We start from the raw sequence: 16,334 nt of genomic DNA on the forward strand, positions 1-16,334 counted from the left end.
TTCAATGATTCACACCAAAAAAACACTCAGTTATTGGCTATATGTGTTATGATCTGGTGACTTCAGTTCCTTTAGTTTTAATATTTACTTTCTCTCCGCTGATTTAGAAGAAAAACATTCGTAGAAAAACTTACCTTCCGTCCCTTCTTCTTCGTCCTCCTCCTGCTCAGTTTTACTCATGGCTTTATGGTGCGCAGGCATACTAAAAGTACTCCTACGCATTGATTTCCTACGCTTCACCCGAGAATACATGTCCATGTTTTCCTGTGAAGACAGGGCTTTTACACTTTCACTAGTATTCATATTGAATAGCTAAGCGGTACTTGTTACTCTTGTTACTTGGTTGTGACTTACAGGAAGGCAACACTTACCTCCTCAGTATCCCCTGTCCACATGCGAAGTCGCTCCACCTCACGGTTTTGCCTGATGCTGCTGATGTTGTCCATCTCTTGAAGGACAGCCTCAGCAGTGCTACAAACACACACAAGTTTGTATCAGACAGTTATGTGAACGTCTACGGACCCTTTTTTTTTTAAAGTTATATGTTTGGGCATCATTGCCTTTAATTGTTACGACAGCTGAAAAGAGAGAGAGGAAATGTATGAGAATGGGATGTGAATAAAAAGAATATCTATTGTGACAAACTGCTGGCTTGCATCCTTGATTTGACGCTTTGCACATCAGGAGCCGGAGAATAGGAGTGGATGACATGAAGCTCTAATTTCCTTGCTGCTTTTTGCTGAAGGAACAGGGGTTAAAACAGCTGCACTAGTGCCTGAAACTTTTGCATCAAATTGTGTGGTGCATACATGTAAGTGAGTTTTTTTTAAGGAAGACAGCCTGGACAATGAATAAACCAAATCAAAATGTACTTTCTTGATTTCTCAAAGTATTCTTAGCTTGTTGCAAGCTAAGAATACTCTGCTTATTTCACATAATATATGATGTGATGAAAGGTTTCAAGCTGCAAGGGTTGGCTACCTGTTGACCAGCTGGTCAAACAGCAGGCTCTGGTTGAGGTGTTCAAATTGGCTCTTCTTCACCCGGCAGCTCCTCTTCAGCTCCACATGGCCGTTCATGTGGGAGTGATCTCCCCCTCCGCTCTGATTCATATGGGCTGCAGTATCAACAAAAGCTTAGTTAATATTTTTATACCATGTCATCCAAATACTTATGCTGAACATATGTTTGTTTGTTTGTTTTTTTAAAGACAAGTTGAAAAAAAATGAGTTACCGTGCCCATTCTGCATTATGCGAGATGACAACCTAAAAACAAAACAGTAGATTTAAAAATACATATTTCTACATGCACAGGGTATAAACAAAATACAGCTTGAGTACTCAAGTTAAGGTGTCTCTTTTTCACTGTTTGGTTACAACATGTACATAATGATATTCAACTTTCTAGCTTCTTTTAACTAAATCTTCCAACAGAGAATAAACAAACAAATAAACTGATGGCTTTAATGATAACTGTACTTCAAAACAGGGTATACTTCTGCCAGAAACAAAGTCATAAACTGTTCTATCACAATATCATACACCATCTTTCTTGCATTCATAGAATCATGATGGGTCAAACAAAGTCTGCCAGCTGACCTGGTGCGGTAGGTGGGGATGCCCCAGCTGACCCTCTGGCCCTTAGTCTGAGGGGACGGAGAGGTATCACTGGAGCTGGGCTCTGAGGCGGTCTGCCTGCGTGTCCGCTTGGAAGGGGGAGCCAACCGCGGACTGCTGGGACTACTCACATCACTACTGTGCTCCTTCTGTTCAACAAACAAACAAACATTACAACAATTTCAGAGAGCAAAATGAAGCGAAATAACAACTCATAACAAGCAAGTAACCAAAAGTGTGAATGATAAAACTGCAACAGCCTTACACAAATATTTGGATTTTATAAAATCACCCCCTCAATCATTGTACACAGCCACAATATTATGCAAATACTACAAATGCATGACCAAATTGCAAAAGTACAAAATCTAGTCCATGACAACATAAAACACATCTAGGACACACGACAGCAAGAGCCTCAGGGGGCAAAACCAGAATAGATTATTGTGATGGGACAAGACACCTTGTCCCCAACTCCTCAATGTATTTCTGAATCACAACAGAGCATCAAGCAGCAGACATATGCCCTTGATGCTTGTGCCCTTCACAGCTTCACTTCCCTGCTGATCTGACAGTGTATCTCACTGTTGTCATAGGCAACTGTCTGCAATGCCTGCAGAGGGGTTTGTCTGACTGGTGAGACAGAAAGCTAGATGCAGACAGACTGAAGAGTGCATGATGTACCAACAGCAGGCCAATGCAGTGTTGCAGCCTAACAGGTGTAGCTTCAAATCTGTCCTCGTTTCATTCATGTGTGAATGTAAGCAGAAAGTTTTTGACATCAAGTTCTAAACACGGCTGACTGAGAAGAACAGATTGAGAGTACATCAATCAATCAATCTTTATTTGTATAGCGCCAAATCACAACAAACGTTATCTCAAGACGCTTTTACAAACATAGGAGGTCTAGACCGTAATCTATGTCAAATTATGATCCGAGACCCAACTTCAAGACTCAGTCTTACCCCACCTTAATCCACAGGCGTTATAAGAATCAGCTTTATTGGCCAAGTATGTCAGCACAGACAAGGGATTAGACTCCAGTGAAACGCTTCTGTCAATGTACAGAAACACGAATTGACATTAAAAAACGGTCAACTAAGTACTTCTAGAAACCAAGGATGCAACAGGTGGTAGAACAGGGCACGGTGGAAGATACAGAGGTAAATATTGTTGTGGATCAGGTCGCTGATTGTTATTATGTAGATCAGGGGTGTCAAACTCATTTCAGTTCAGGGGCCACATACAGCCCTATTTGATCTCAAATGGGCCGGACCTGTAAGATCATAACATATTAACCTATAGAGAAGGACAACTCAAAATTTTCATTTTAGAGAAACAGCTGTATATTTTGCCATGATGAGTCTCATATAGTGGAGCCGAATAGTATATTCTTTAAGGAGTGAAAGCTGCTGCAAACACACCAAACTCACAGGTTACAGCAAAAGAACAGATCGATTACAATAATGAACAAGGTAAAGTTGACTATTTTGGACCCCCCAGCTCCAGCATGAACAGTTTGCTTACTGGACAGTGTTGTATGCAGGTGTGTAGTGCTAGTGCTAGTGCTAGTAGTTACGGAGCGCACCTATGACGCACGCACATGTACGTTAAGAATGCTCACGATATGTGAAGTTACAACTTTAGTGTTGATTGGATCTTGAAGTGCTCTAAAAAATCTATGAATTTCCATCGGGTTAGGCAAACTGCAAATATTCTCCTGGAGCGCCGTTCAGTTGCGCTCCATCAGCACTATGATTTTATGTGACCCTGAGAGGACAAATCTGATATAGTAGTTACTTTTATTGAAAATTTGCAGTTAATGTCTTCTCTGTCATTTTTTCACTTTGGGAAGTCGTCGGATTGGAACCTCTGGCGGTCCGGTTTTGGCCCGCGGGCTGTATGTTTGACACCCCTGATGTAGATGGTTGTAATTATTGACAGTATGGACATATGATGTGGCTTTGATGTAGTGATACATTACACATGGTTAAGAGGGTGAATTTAAACAAGGACAGGAAATAATTAAATACAATATTTGACAAATAAATGTGGGTTATTTTTAACTTAACATGCAATACTGATTTGGTTTCTTATAAATGAACAGTTCAAAACACTCAGCTATGAGTTGATCAAAGTGACACCTTGAGCAAAGAGTCTCTTTGGAGTATTTGTTGTGGTGTGAGGGGATCTGTTGTGAAGTTTGAACAGTTTGCTTCTGGGTTGTGAGGGGGTCTATATTTATTAATATGTCTGGAAATCATAATACAAGTGTGGGGAGGATTAAATTGTCAGACTTTAAGGTTATTCACGCTGCAGTATTTTCAATCAGAGACACATATATTCTAAGCTAGCCTCGCTTGAAACTACAGGACTGCACATCGGCCAGCAACCACTTGAAATCAACCAAGTGTGAAGCCTCTTTGAAGAGTCCATTTACATGAAGATGTGTGAATGAGTGTTTTTAAATCATATGATGAGTGAAATATACATTGTGTCCGTGTTAAATGCAACAATAACCGTGCTTAGTGCGGAAAGACAGAAGCTCTTGCCTTGCATAATCCCAGTGTTTACATTTTGAGACAAAGGCTGTCAGACTACTTGTAGGTCAGTCGATCAACTACAGCTCACAATTTAACACAGATTTCTTAATAATAGCCGAAAATAAAAATGTCTATCGTCGTTTTAATCCGTTTAAAACAGTAATTGCGCAAACAGGCTGTCCGGGGGTCTTAGGGCAGTCAAACCAGAAAGTTCACCAAGTTCAGACTTGCTAAATACGGGACCTGAGCCAGCCAAGTGTTTTGAACCCGGTCTCCCTTCCCCCCACTAGCTGTCGAGCTAGCTTTAACCTACAAATGCTAGCTTCAATAAAGCTGTATCTCTTCACAAAGAAGAAATCAATGAGGCTAACACGTCCAGAGTGGAGACAGAATGTAGTGCAAACAGCAGCATGTTAAACTCCCATGTGTCTTTAATATGAAGGCTGGCTTATGGACACAATGGTGAAACAAGTCAGCCGGGTAAAATCACCAAACACAAAGGGAACTCAACTTGGAGCTAGCCAACCTCGCTAGCTCTCCAAATGACAGCTGAACAGTGGGTTAAAATCCACCTGTACGCGTGGGAATCGTGGCATTAGAGTCTTTAATTGTGTGTCTGCGTGACTGAGAGGGTGTCAGGTTCATCACTGTTGTTACTTGGTGGTGAATAAAACATCATGTTGAGCACCTTGAGGCCAATGCTACAGCTACCTAGCCAACTAGCAGAGCCAGCTAGCTCGCCGGCAAAGAAAGGAAACCGGCTTACATGTTCTTCAGAGTTTCGCTCGATTCTCGACGAAGACCGAGTCCGAGACGAGATGAAGGGCCCGCTGCCCTGCCGGGAGCTTTTTCTTGTATTCACCATGGTTTGTTTCTTGTGTCTGCCCTCACTGAATCTCCCTGACCGGCTCCAAACACTGCCTCAGTGAGCGCAGCATCGAGGCGCCATTTCTCTCTCTCTCTCTCTCTCTCTCTCTCTCTCTCTCTCTCTCTCTCTCTCTCTTCTCTCTCTCTCTCTCTCTCTCTCTCTCTCTCTCTCTCTCCCTCTCTCTCCCTCTCTCTCTCTCTCTCCTTCTCTGTTTCTTTCTCTCTCCCTCTCTTTCTCTCTCCTCTCTGTTTCTCTCTTTCTGTCTCTCTCTCTCTCCCCCTCTCTGTTTCTACAGTTACAGTTAGATCAAAAAGTTTAAAACAATATATAAAAATGATAAATAATTATAATCATTAATTGATCCAAAAAGATAAAATAATGATAATAATAATGTAAAAACTAAAGTATCATATCTGTATGTATCAGGATTGTGGGCTTCTCTCTCTCTCTCTCTCTCTCTCTCTCTCTCTCTCTCTCTCTCTCTCTCTCTCTCTCTCTCTCTCTCTCTCTCTCTCTCTCTCTCTCTCTCTCTCTCTCTCTCTCTTTCTCTCTCTCTATCTCTCTCTCTCTCTCTCTCTCTCTCTCTCTCTCTCTCTCTCTCTTTCTCTCTCTCTATCTATCTCTCTCTCTCTCTCTCTCTCTCCCTCTCTCTCTCTCTCTCTCTCTCTCTCTCTCTCTCTCTCTCTCTCTCTCTGGTTGGCAGGTGCAATCATTTCTGCTAACTGGACAGCTAGTACCCAAGAACCAGTAACCTAGTTATTGAATCTGTGTTATAGAAATGTAATGGAGACCCACATCCTTATTAGAACAAACTGTGTTGTGTTGCTGTGGGTTTTCACAAAGGGGGTTTTACAGAAGGAATAGTGGCATTTAACTCTAGGAATAAACACTCCAACACAGTGAAATAAGGTGACTCAACTAAGTACTGCTGAAGCACAAGTCCCTGAAGCAATATTAAAGGAGTTAAGTCAGGAAAAATCATATTTATAGACTTGAGTACACAGTGTACTCTTCTGAGGAATACAGTGTTCCAGTCGTCTTTTTTCAATTCCTTTTTTTTTTTTTTGGTGAAGAGAAAAGTACCGGCGTGAAACATGGTATAACAATGCTTTGAATCTTGTACAAAAACTTTCTTTTCCCTTACTTTCCAGTGTGGAATCCGATTTACACATAAGCCAGAACCAATGATTCACCTCATACAATAAACCTATACCACTTTTTTTTTTTTTTTTCAGAAACTACTACCACAATTAAACACAGTCTTTGTGTAATTTCAGCAATTCAATTTGCCACATTACTATACAATGAAAGTGCATCAACAATACAGGGATACTTTGAAAACCATTTCCTGTTCATATGTTAGTTAGTCTTGTCTATTTTGAAATAAGTATTTAACGTGGGTATTGCTTTGCTAACATTTTAAGTTAAATGCAGCTATACTAACTCTTGTAGGCTAACTTCCTCCATACACACAAAAAAAAATCTTTATTTACTTTTGCACCCAAATTGACTTGAAGCACTTTGTTACCCGTACTGATCTTGTTTCCTCTAGATCTTTGCTTGTGTTGTTCTTGTTCTCGTATGTACGTCGCTGTGGATAAAAGCGTCTGCTAAATGACATTGTAACATTGTAACAAATAAGACCATTCAGAGAAATAATGCTCTGTCCAGTGTGCTTTTCCTGATCTCGAAAATGTTGTATTTTGAATAAGAAGAGAATCTAGTTTAAATATATTAATTTACACATGTATAACCTGAGCAAAGAATTTGATCATTTTTAGAACCCCATTTTGAAACCAATTTGGGAAATACTGCTGAAACAAAAACCTGCGTGTGTCTGGATGTGTGTTGCTATGCTGTTTCTGGCTTGACTTGAGGTGTAACTGTGCTAACCATCTGTTTCATATTTTAGGTTCAAGGTCTGTTTTTCAAAGCATAAATAAGCTAAATGAATCTATTTTAGACAACATAAAATGTCTTTAAGAAATAATGCTGTATTTGGGATCTTATGTTGTAGATAAAATATGAATAATTATAACAGTCCTAAAGGAAACAGTTGCTAATCATGCTAGATATTATGGTTATATTTAATTTAATTGAATAGGCATTGAAGGATTTTTGTCCATTGTGAATTAAAAATAAATTGACTCATTCAAATATGCACTCAATACTTAGTACATGCGTAATGCATCGATCTATTAAATGTCTAATGTATCATTTATAAATTTAGAGTAAGATTTACTTCTCCTAGTGGTTGGTAGGAGGTATTGCATCCCCATCAAGAGCTCAAGAGAACATATTCAAAAGATGAACACAATCTTAAAACGGGACTTTTTGGACAACAAATTACTGATTGTGAGTGTAAAAAATTCTCATGCATATTTAAACTCATTGAACGTGACAACGTTCAATGAAATATTCCTCCATTATTCCTCAGACTTCTAAGAGTTAATTTAGGGGAGGGTAGTGTAGGCCAGTTATTTATTATTGTAAAAACAGTATGTAGTTCCCTATGGAAGCAGTGGACTGTTTTTTCAGTGTAAAATATAACAGAGAAAAAAAATCAGAGGCTGTCATTATACTATATAACTCCACTATAGATGCATACCTACCACTAACCACTTGGACTGCAGGTAATGTCTTTACATTTCAATTATTTAGGAAAATTAGTAGGATAAAATGTGTACACTGACACATACACTGACTTACACAAGGTCAGAGGTGATGGCCTATGTTGGCTTCTCCTGAAAAAAAGAGAAATTATTATTATTATTATTATTATTATTATGATCATTATGATAGATAGATAGATAGATAGATAGATAGATAGATAGATAGATAGATAGATAGATAGATAGATAGATAGATAGATAGATAGATAGATAGATAGATAGTACTATCATTCAATGTCAACTAATACCATAGACTGTATTATCACCATCAATACAATTACATGGCTCTGCTGAGCTCAGCAGTACAGTTTTACGACAGCAGTAGTAGATTTACGGCACCCTCCTCTTGCGTCACGGATATTGCTCAGCAGAAGAGACGCTACACGAAACTTGTGGCTGCAGATGTGTGGCCCGGGATTATCCGACCAAACACGGACTGGTAAATCAGCATTTGACCTTAACCTTAATACGAGCATGCATGCGTGCATCTGTTGAGTGTATATGTGTTTATAATCCATATTACTAATACACAGGTCCTCTGTGGTGGCTCTGTAAGCGTCCATGCTTTTTTCTGACGCCCACTTACATAATTAAAGATAACGCTCTAGGCTGTGTGGTTGTTTATCGATAAGGTTAAACAGCTTGATAAAACATGTTTGGACCAATTTTGGGTCGTTTCAGTCGTGTAACACTGACACTAACAGTAATTGTACATTTGCATATTACTGTTTACGTTTGGTAAAGGCTGCCTAGAAATAAAAAGCCATACCAGATGATAGTCTGACGATTTATCTTTCCATTTGCTTGTGATGCACACAGATGGAAAACACAAACCGTCATGAAAGATTTTGACACTGTTGATGGGGAGCAAGATGAAAATTGGTAAGTCAAAACAAGTTTTTTTTTTTTTTTTTTTTTCTTTTAATCCCCTAAGTTTCATGAAATAACTGCTTTCCAGAGTTATCCAAATCCCTATGAACTTGTGGTTGTGAATCAACATTTTCACTGAAAGGCACAACAGCAGCACAACCAACCCACATGATCTATTAGTATGGTGCAGAAAGCATCCAGATTTAGAAGGCAAATTGGTATGACAGTAATCTACCAAAGAGCTACATTTTGGGGTTGACTAACCTATCAGTGCTTGGTTAACAAATCTCTTGAGGGTTGAGAGGTCAATATTTCATTGTTTTGGTCACTACAGGCTGAATTCAATAACATAAATAATGGCCACATGGAACTGTTGTCTATTTCTTATTGGTTTTCCAGTGAAGAAAATGAAGAGGAGGTGCCGATTCGGCGTAGTTTCTCGGTAGAAGACCTACTCGATGAGGTGGAGAAGATCTGTTACGATGCCTCAGGGGCATCAAAGGTCAGAACAAAATCACCCCTCTTTTCTCAAGCACACACCTCTGCAAATGCTTAAAATGTGAATTTATCCACAGACACCTTATAAGATTGCTTAACGTGTTTAATTGTAACTGTCATTTACATTGTGCTGTTGACTTATGGCATACAAGTTTATAAAGAAGTAAATAAAGCATCATTTTAAAGTCAGGTTTTAATATAATCTATTAAACATGTACTTATATGTCTTGGATTAATAAGTACTATGTGAATCATCTTTTACTGTGTTAGCAGGGTGGTACATTTGAGCTCACATTGTTAAGCACATCATATGACAGTTACACTGTGTGTACACGTGGCTAGCAGGGCCTCTGTATCACTGATCATTGTGCCATTGACTGTTCTGGGCTCATTTTGCGGCTTTGATTCCAGGTGGAGATGGTGGTGAGGCTATGGAAGGATGGCTTCACTGTAAATGACCAGGAGTTTCGCAGCTACACCATACCAGAGAATCAGGATTTCTTGGATGCTATCAAAAGGGGGTGAGTGCAATAGTCATGAGAAGCAAAGAATAAGAGGATTTTAATATCTTCACCTCGGGTAGGGTTGGTAATAGTTACTTCACAATTACTCAAACAGGTTCAGACATCTCTACTTTCTTCGATATCTCCCTCAAGCCTGAAACAACCTTATCTGTTTCTCTCATAATGTTATGTGTTGAAAGATATTGCAACACACATTCTCCAGGCAATCGAACCAAATGACTTGTGGTTTAATAACTCACCACTACATCTTTCTGTCAGCTTTGGGTTGTATTAGAAATCTGACTCTGTCCATGACAAAATACTGTTTCCTATTTCAGTGACTCAATGATACTATTTCTGATGTTATTAAAAGATTGTAATGAACACTCTTAAATCATAGTGAACCTCTGTTGCTACCGACCAGGTCTAGTGAATTTCAAACTTAAAAACTAAGTCATATGAGACCACTGTAACGAAGTAAGGTCTCCAGGTTTCCTCCTCTGTAAACATACAATAATGAACATGCACAGAGCAGTGCCCTAGTACACAAGCTGAAATCTTCAGATTGTAAGATTCCTTATTTTGTCTATTTTCTTTGAAAGGAATATAGAGTCAGACAAAGAAAAAATACAAATATCTTTGCAGACACATAAACCAACTTCTTTTTGATTGCATTGCTTTATACTCACTGATCTACTGACCAGTCCATGCAGTTCAATGCATATTTACTCGTATCTAATACCATTCGAAGACAAACTGCAGTGTAATTCCACAAACATCATTTCAAAACTTAAGATCCACTTGTCTCTATCACACTTTTCCTATCATTTCTTTCTAGGGATGCGCAATACTTTTTTTCTAATGGTAGAATTTGACGTACTTTATTAATCCTGGAGGGGAAATTCCAAATTTTACTCTGTTGAAAAATGCTAAGCACACACTGGCCGAAATACACTGAAACATGCACAAACAGGACCCTGTGAACAACCAATGATGGAGAGCTGCAGTGAGGGGGCTTGCACTAAGAGGAGAGCCCTGGGCAGTTTTGGGTTGCCTTGCTCAAGGGCATCTCAGGAAATGTATTGGCAACAATCAATCTATCAGCTCGATCCCAGGCCTAGCCCAAGTCTTCAATTTAAAACTAATGACTATAGCAGGCAGCTACCACATTTCTAAATGTCTATATTTGAAAAGAATACACAAAGATGTGGAGTTATGTATGGAGGAAATACAAGGTGTGTATGCTTATGTGAGCATATTGGCAAAGGTCCAATATCACCACCTTTATTTCTTCACCTTCTTCCTTTATTTATATGAGACTGGTATTTCATTGTTTAGGTACATATACATTTAATTGTTGCCTTAAGTAAAATGCAAAAAACAGAGTCTGACCTGAAAACTGACCATGTAGTAAATTGTATCCAAGCTAGATGAAGGTCATCTTGAACAAAAAAAAAAATTCTGAGTTAGGTTTTGGTGGTGAATGACCAGTGACCCATATGTAATGGGAGTGCAACTTAATGTCTGTCCTTGGGTCGATCGCGGGACAATATGTCCCAAGGCAAAAATGAGCAGTTAATCTGTCTACCTATAGACCCCAACCAGGTGACAAAAGATGTGTGAAACATAATGTTCTTTAGTGCTCATTTTTCATACTGATTGATCTGACTGTAGCCTCTAAGCCTGATCTTTAACTTGTTCCAGGGAGCTCCCTGCAGAGTGGGAGAGCAGAGCAGAGGAGGAGGAGCTGGAGATCAGCGTGGAGGATCTAACAGAGGAGAATTATGTTCCCAGGAAGAAGGCCTTTCATCCCTTCAGCGGCAGAGGATACCGACTTGGCAGGTGAGAGACTGTTACTGTTGTGACCATATTAAAGATTTTATGTTGAAAAATAGGTTCATTTTTACAAAGAATAATTTGCATATACATTAAAAAACAACAACACAGATCATCCTTTATGTACCAGTTGAGTTGGCCTAATTGTTCTGCAGCAGTGTCTGTTTAAAGTCTATGACACACAATACTCCTCTTTGCCACTAGGTGTCCCTCTAAATCCAGATATTAGAAAACAAACAAACACATCTGATCAGGCAGACCGTCTGCCTGATGAGCTGGAACCTCAGCATCTTCACAACATCACTCCATGAATGTTAAACTCTCCTGCAATATTCTCAAACAAATATTTTGGTTCTTTGCAGAGATAAGCGAGAATAATACAAGTTGCATATGCTCATGTGGCTTTAATCTTATTATTTATTCCTGTCCATTCCCAGTGTTGCACCCAGAGTTGTGGCCAGGTCACCATCTGTGCACGAGGATGGAGAATCTCCTCCTATTCCCATGGTAACACTAGACCACGCCCTTCCTGTCACCTCCCTGCAGATCTGGTTGGCCGACGGCAGGAGACTGGTGCAGAGGTTTAACCTATCCCATCGGTGCGTATCCAAGTGTAAAGGTCCTAAACAGAACCTTACACAACATTGAATGATATCTAAAGACAGAATGACTAGCCTGTGTAAGGAACATCTTCACACTTTCTATCACTGCTGTGCTGTTTTTGAATCCCATAATCTCAAGTATCGCAGCACAGAAGTAGTTCAAGGGATGATGAAAAAGATTTTTGTTTGTACTAGCTCTGGAGCTGGTGAAGGGGGTTTGTTTGACAATTACGTAATGCTTTGTTCTAGTCTGCTGGAGTCTGAAGGCATGGTGCATGTTATATCCCCTGCCTCAGTGCATGGGGCTGCAGAAAACATAATCTGAGATGTAGCAATGGAGTGGATCTATAAAATCCCCAGAGAGGGATTGCGTAACTTGGATGCAGCATTTATATAACAGAGTTTGTAGAAAGGATAGAGAGGGCTGAACCCCCCTAACCTTCAGCTAGTGTGTAAGCAGCCATAGGATAGCTTGTATGTGCTGGGTGCTGATTAATAATAGATTATGTTACTAGTGTAGTGCTCCAGAGAGAAATCATGTGCCACAGGAGAGAGTAGAGTATTTAGATGGGCTGTGCTTTGCCACTGAAAAGAAGCAACAATAATTCTTAATCTGCCCTTCTTTATTATATTTTTTTATCTGCTGTCATAGTATTTAGATTATAATTCTTTCTTTAATTCTTCTCCAGGATCAATGACGTCCAAGACTTCGTTGCACGCTCCCAGAGAAGCTGCCCACCTTTCGTTCTGACGACATCGCTTCCCTTCCGAGAGCTTAACGACAAAGAATTAAGTCTTGAGGAGGCAGATTTGGCCAACGCCGTCATTGTCCAAAGACCTCTGAACACACAGGCCCCATTTGGACACTCCTGACTAAAAAGGCCCTGTAACTCATGCATCCACACCACTTAAACCCTCAATGTCGCCTCACAATGACCCCGATTGCAGTCGAAAGCCTTTTAAATCGTAATAATCCTTTGTTTCTTCTCCAGTTCGTACTGCATTTGATGGTTTTTATTTCCATTTTAAGTTTTAATCTCTGTGTGGTATTCTCTACGGTCTGATTGAGTCGGTGTGACATCTCTACAATAGCAGCTGCTGCCACTAAGGCGCTGTTGTCAGTGCTTCCCTTGTCTCCTTTTCTGAAGAACAGTATTTACCTGCCAACACATCTCCCTAAAACCCCAAACTCCAGACAAGACTTGTCAAGGAAAACCAATTCTCTTGTTCCTGCAGATGGTAAAATATGTGTCCATCTGTTATCTACTGCATGTTATCCATCCCTCATACACACACACCAGCACCAACTAAATATATAGTCTTCCCAAAAAACTATTACCAGTGTTCTGCACTATTTACAGTACCATAATAAGGGTTTTCATCACCATGTTTACAGTTATTTAAGTGAAAATTTGTTTTTTGGCATGTTTTTATTATTTAAAAAAGGAAAGTCTGCTGCTTGTTATTTATGTTGGCCATACCTGTAAAGGTCTGTTCATTGTTTGCCTTTCTTTGCACATTTTGTGAGCATTTGCCTTAATTCAGAATGTATTATTTAATTTGAATGCATCTTTTCAAGACATATCACAGATCAAAGAACAATAAAAAAATCCTCCTGTAAATTCTGCTTACTTCAATTATTTCAAGTGAAGTCATATGATCAAGCTAATGTGAATGTGTTTCTTTTCTTTGAGAATTAAAATTCATATCAATACTGCTCAATTGTGGAAGCTGCCAACATTTGATAATTGGGGAATCCACTTGTTCTTAGTTATGATGTCATGGTACTTATGTCTTGACAATAAGAAGCACCTTATTTCCCACTGTAATCCCATATCTGTGCTGTCACCACAGATTTATTTGGGATTTAGATTAAGGAACCGGAGACACTAGGGGCATCGAAGACGTCAGAATTGGAGCAATGACGCCTTCAGAATGTCCCTGCTAAGACACATGGAACAGGGTTAGGTAAAGTTGAATCCTTGCTGTCTTGTTTCGTTCAAAAAAGAGACATCAGGTGGTTTCTTGGGATATGTAAGGACACACATGCTTTTACATGAGCGTGTGTTTGCTTCTCCTACAAGCTTTTGGCTTGGCCTTGGGAAGAAGGCGAACACCATTATCCATCTTCAATATTTAAAGCAATGGGAAGGAGAGGAGAGCAGAACAGGAGAGGGGATGTGTTTTCTCAGGGCTGAGGAAGAGGAGATGACAGCCTTGGAGCGGTCAAGGTCAGGGGAAGAAACTCAGCAGCCCAAATCTTTTGAATACAAAGAATAACCTTTCTGAGAGGCCAATGCATCACATCTGAGGACTTTTACATGGACATGCAGCTGTATATCACTTGCTTGGCAGCTAGAGGGGGAACTGGCTAAAGAGTAAAAGAGGGCACATTTCCTTTGTGCTACATATTTAATAAGGCTAAGCATGCAAGGAATTACTTTCCCTTTAACTCCCACATTTCCTTTCAGAATGACCCTTTTACTCACTCCGCAGCCAACCTTTCATTTTGCACATTCCTCTTCACGCTTTATCGGAAACATACCCATTCTAATGCAGGTCATATGCTTGACCCTGTGGAGCAATGGTGCCTTTTTCATTGTCAGTAATGTGGTTTTGGTAGAGGGGTTTGCATGCTTGGAATTTATGAAGAGGTCTGGCTTCATCTGCCAAGGTCTCCATGACATGTTTGTTGTCATGCTCTGAGGACAGGCTTACCGTGGAGAGTAAACATCTTCCACCGAAGGATGAAAGGATTTAGTGGAGAAAAATAGAAAGAATACATCAAAGATAAAGGGCCTATTAAAGTAACACTTGGCACAGAGGTAACTCATTCCCCAAGCCAGGCACTAAAAGCTTACTTTCTGCTGAAATATGAGCCTTAGAAGAACTACTTAAAGGTATTTAAATGTTAATGTTATTGGCCGTGGTCTAAAAGAAGCAAAACGATAATCACAATAACATTTTGACGGACAAGCCTTGTAATATGATGCAGTTTTAAGTAATAAATAATAAATGCTCCATTGAAAGCCACTTGAACACACAAAGTAAAGCCATACAAAACAACCCTGATGTTTTTGGGGTCAACTTAGCCTTGAAAGTTAACATTTTAACTTTCACCTACACATTGTCTCAAGAAAGTAGGTATTTCGAGGCAAAATATTAAAATACTTGGTTAACAATATAAAAACAGTTAAATTGATCTGCATATATTATCAAATATTTGATTTGGAAGCGTGGGGATTGGGCCACTACTGGCAGGACTAGCTGCCAGTGCTAACTGCTGTAGCTAGCATTCTAACATTAGACATTTTGGTAACTAACACATTCTAACCAACACAATACCTTTGAAGGTCATATAGCTTACTATGTACTTGCAACATTTAATCTCTGTTGAAATTGAATGATAGTCCAGGGGATAACATAATTTAATTGGATAAAGATTTTATTCAGGGTGAAAAAGCCCAGCTACTAACAGAACAGTTAATACACAGATTGTTTAAGCCACACTTCCATACCTTCCACTTGTTAGAAAAGTGAAAGGTGAAAAAGATTGTACAATTAGCTTCAGTTCTAAAAACCCATGTTTCATCAAAGGCCAGCACTTTGAAGCTGGCCTGCTGGCTTATTTGAAAGTGTAGCTATACGCTTGGAAAGTTCAGTGCTCAGTGCTCAGCAATACAGCTTTCTTTTTCCTTTATATTTAATTTGAGCTAAACCAAATATTGAGTCTAACATTTACAATCAATCAACCCCTGCTGCTTTGATTTTGATAAATATTTTCAAAGGTCTGTGTAAAGACTTTATGTAGGTGTAATACAATCTCACTGCAGTATCCCTTTAAATTGGACAATATACACACAGCAACACACACACAAAAGCAGTAATGTGCAAGATGATGATGAGGAGGAGGGTTGATCATGAGGCTGATTGATAATGATCACGATGATGGTGATGTCGTCTGGGAAATATGTTGCTGAATGCTTTAGGGCTTTGTTAAATTCATTTTTCACATACCCTGAGAGCAGCGCAGTAATCTTCAAGACTTAAATGAAAGCAAACTGAATGTTAGACATCCCACCTGCCAATTTCATGACAAATAGGCTATAGGCTTAGGTGCACCCACCGGTCCAAGGGTGACACCGTTACCAAATGTATTGCCTACCTAGTCATTAGGCCACTTTTTTGTGTCACCCAATAATAGAAGCTGCCAAAAAAAAAACAGAAAAAAAATAGTAGCCTATGCAATGCTTATCGTAAACCAGATGAGGAAGGACTATAGTGAGCTTATATTGAATTATTTATCACATTAATGTTTTTTTACG

The 16,334-nt window shown here is 39.4% G+C and overlaps 2 protein-coding genes across 4 annotated transcripts in view; one reads left to right on the forward strand and one right to left on the reverse strand.

Annotated features, from left to right (window-relative positions):
* Window positions 1–5,345, reverse strand: part of atad2b (ATPase family AAA domain containing 2B) — a 66,910-nt gene extending 61,565 nt beyond the window's left edge. For 2 of the 3 annotated variants that reach the window (XM_034699330.1, XM_034699328.1), the window contains exons 1-6: window positions 4,927–5,151; window positions 1,600–1,766; window positions 1,235–1,266; window positions 982–1,117; window positions 372–471; window positions 135–264 (exon numbers count right to left, since the gene is read on the reverse strand). In XM_034699330.1, coding sequence (XP_034555221.1) covers window positions 135–264; window positions 372–471; window positions 982–1,117; window positions 1,235–1,266; window positions 1,600–1,766; window positions 4,927–5,025 — 664 coding nt within the window. In that variant the 5' untranslated portion in view covers window positions 5,026–5,151. Of the gene's footprint in view, window positions 1–134; window positions 265–371; window positions 472–981; window positions 1,118–1,234; window positions 1,267–1,599; window positions 1,767–4,926 lie in introns of all 3 variants that reach the window. The other variant, XM_034699329.1, reaches the window with a different exon arrangement.
* A 2,659-nt stretch (window positions 5,346–8,004) lies between these two features.
* ubxn2a (UBX domain protein 2A) lies at window positions 8,005–13,631 on the forward strand. The gene is made up of 7 exons (XM_034700064.1): window positions 8,005–8,139; window positions 8,520–8,582; window positions 8,970–9,072; window positions 9,480–9,589; window positions 11,276–11,413; window positions 11,845–12,006; window positions 12,699–13,631. Exons 2-7 carry the CDS (start codon window positions 8,539–8,541, stop codon window positions 12,880–12,882), a joined length of 741 nt encoding a protein of 246 aa, XP_034555955.1. The 5' UTR covers window positions 8,005–8,139; window positions 8,520–8,538; the 3' UTR covers window positions 12,883–13,631.
* Window positions 13,632–16,334: the final 2,703 nt, after the last annotated feature.

This window comes from Notolabrus celidotus, chromosome 13 (genome assembly GCF_009762535.1).
Source record: "Notolabrus celidotus isolate fNotCel1 chromosome 13, fNotCel1.pri, whole genome shotgun sequence".
NCBI classification, from domain to species: Eukaryota; Metazoa; Chordata; class Actinopteri; order Labriformes; family Labridae; genus Notolabrus; species Notolabrus celidotus.

Excerpts from the sequence above, each read along its gene's own strand:
- ubxn2a (XM_034700064.1), top strand. The coding sequence starts at position 8,539 with ATGAAAGATTTTGACACTGTTGATGGGGAGCAAGATGAAAATTG. Across the intron at positions 9,073-9,479 it reads ATGCCTCAGGGGCATCAAAG|GTGGAGATGGTGGTGAGGCT; the intron begins GTCAGAACAAAA and ends CTTTGATTCCAG. Across the intron at positions 12,007-12,698 it reads AGGTTTAACCTATCCCATCG|GATCAATGACGTCCAAGACT; the intron begins GTGCGTATCCAA and ends ATTCTTCTCCAG.